The sequence below is a fragment of the Apis dorsata genome, unplaced genomic scaffold (genome assembly GCF_000469605.1).
Source record: "Apis dorsata unplaced genomic scaffold, Apis dorsata 1.3 scaffold_344, whole genome shotgun sequence".
Lineage (NCBI taxonomy): Eukaryota > Metazoa > Arthropoda > Insecta > Hymenoptera > Apidae > Apis > Apis dorsata.
Window position 1 is genome coordinate 102,168 of NW_006263611.1, and position 2,450 is coordinate 104,617.

General features: G+C 44.9%; 1 protein-coding gene across 1 annotated transcript in view; it reads right to left on the reverse strand.

The window, feature by feature from the left end:
- The window catches only part of LOC102673865 (twitchin), a 74,242-nt gene that overhangs the window by 18,594 nt on the left and 53,198 nt on the right, over window positions 1-2,450 (reverse strand). The window contains 6 exon segments of the mRNA XM_031511717.1: window positions 1-77; window positions 320-622; window positions 707-1,006; window positions 1,088-1,369; window positions 1,715-2,014; window positions 2,098-2,450. The exon segment at window positions 2,098-2,450 is cut by the window's right edge and continues 2 nt beyond it. Coding sequence (XP_031367577.1) covers window positions 1-77; window positions 320-622; window positions 707-1,006; window positions 1,088-1,369; window positions 1,715-2,014; window positions 2,098-2,450 — 1,615 coding nt within the window.

Here is a 2,450-nt window from a genome sequence, read left to right on the forward strand (position 1 = left end):
GTTAACGTCGAATCTCAGCAGTGAGCCGGCCGACAAGGTGACGTCCCGCAGATTGCGCCGGTCGATCTTGGGCGCCACTGTCGATACAAATTTATAGATGAGTCGATCGTTCGATAAGTGCCAAAATATTATTTTCATTAATTCGTTATTTATAGAGCGTTGGGTGTACAAACGGTATCTCTTCAATGCTATCCGTTCGCAAACTATGCATGGAACTATATTTGCGATATTTATACACGCTTATATCAGGGATACAATGCGGTAGCGAATAAATTGAATCGACGAAGCGTTTTGCTTATACAATAAAGAAATTACTTACGGTATCGTGGTTTAGCGGTGAACGTTTTGCTGGTATCGCCGGGCTCCGATTGACCGGCTTTGTTCACGGCTATCACGCGGAACAAGTACTCGTTACCCTCGATGAGGCCGTGAACCAGGCCTTTCGTGGTAGGTGTCTCGATTTCCAAAGCCTTTTCCCACATCGTACTGTACTTGTCCTTCTTCTCGATGATGTACCCCGTGATGGGTGATCCGCCATCGCTGACCGGCTCCTTCCAAGACAACTCGACCTGATTCGCGGTCCAATCGACCGGTTCAGGTGCACCAGGAGGGCTTGGTACGGCTAAACAAATTTTTCATCCTTATGAGAATTTTTCTTAGATGATAAGTCTTTTAATTTTAGATATATATATATATATATATTTACTGAATGGATCCTTGGCCACTATCGAGCTGTACGTCTCCAACGGTTCCGATTCTCCTTCTTTGTTAAGCGCCTTCACTCTGAACTTGTACTCGTGTCCAGGTGTCAATCCTTCCACCTTCATTTCCGGGCCTGTCGTCTTACCGACTGGTAACCAAACACCCGTATCCGGATCGAACTTTTCCACCAGGTAACCCTCGATGGGCTCTCCACCGTCGTCCTTCGGTTTCTTCCATTTCAAAGTGCATCCTTCCGCGTGAATATCGGACACTTCGAGCGGTCCTTCGGGTTTTGCAGGTTTAGCTGCAACGAAGCAATCGAGTCGATTATTTTTCACGACGAGAAATTTTATTTTCAAACGAACAGACGAATTTTATTACTTACAGACAACGGTGACTTCCACTTCGGCGGTATCGGATCCATACTGGTTCACAGCCGTGATCTTATAAATGCCACTGTCTTTCCGTTCCGGTTTGTCGTTGAAAAATTTGCTGTTGTACGGCACATTTTGTATCCTGCGGAACGTCGTTTGTTGGATACTCTTGTTGTTGATTACCCAAGTGACGTCAGGCGGTGGTTCTCCGATGATTTTCACGTCGAAGTGGAATCCTTCGTTCTCGCGTACCGTGATATCACGCAAGTTCTTCCTATCGATCTTTGGCGCCACTGTCGGAAAATGGAGGTTATGTTGAGAGGTTAGAATAGAGAAATCGATCTATCGATTGAGAGAAATTATTAATAATCGAATTTTAATTAAACTTGGAAATTTTCAGACACGTAATTTTGGAAAATGTAAAAAATTCGCAAACTCGTGATTCGATATTGCACAAAGGCAATAGATAGAAACGGAGATGGAAAATATATGAGAAAATTGTATAATTTTGATTAAGCATATAAACTCGGAAGGATAATAGATAGAAACAAATGTTTTCGTTGGTCGAAAAAGTTACTTTACAAAAATATAAAAGATAGGTTGGTGTTTCAGAAGTCACCAAAGAAAAATGTTCTTACATCGTCGGCTTTTGGCTGTGATCGGTTTACTGGTGTCGGATGGTTCACCGGGTCCAGCAATGTTAACAGCTTTCACACGGAACTCGTACTCGACACCCTCGTCGAGGTTATCGACTCGTCCCTTGCATTCAGGTCCGGTTTCGCACGCCTTTATCCATCGTGGGCCGTCTTTCTCGCGTTTCTCAATTATGTATCCAGTGATTGGAGATCCACCATCGTTTAAGGGTGGAGTCCATCTTAGGTCTATATGATCCTTGTCCCAATCGGTTGCCTCTGGTCGACCAGGTGGACCTGGCTCGTCTAATGAAACGAAATATCATCGTTATTATATTATTATTATTAATATTTTTTTCCAATCGATTTAAGAAAAATTGAATGCTAACCAAATGGATTCTTAGCTACGATTCCATGATCCGTTTCCAAAGGTTCCGATTCACCCTCCGCGTTCACAGCCGAGACTCGGAACTTGTACTCTTGACCTGGCACCAGATTTTCCACGACCATGCTCGGTTCTTTGCTGCGTCCAACCGGTATCCACCTTCCAGTTTCCGTGTCCATCTTTTCCACCACGTAGTGATCGAGTGGCACGCCACCGTCGTCCAACGGTGGATTCCACTTCAACGTGCATCCCTCCTTGTGCACGTCTGACACTTTGAGGGGGCCTTCCGGTTTACCAGGCTTGTCCAACACCAGAACCTCGATCGAGGCCTCGTCCTTCCCGGAACTGTTCTCCGCC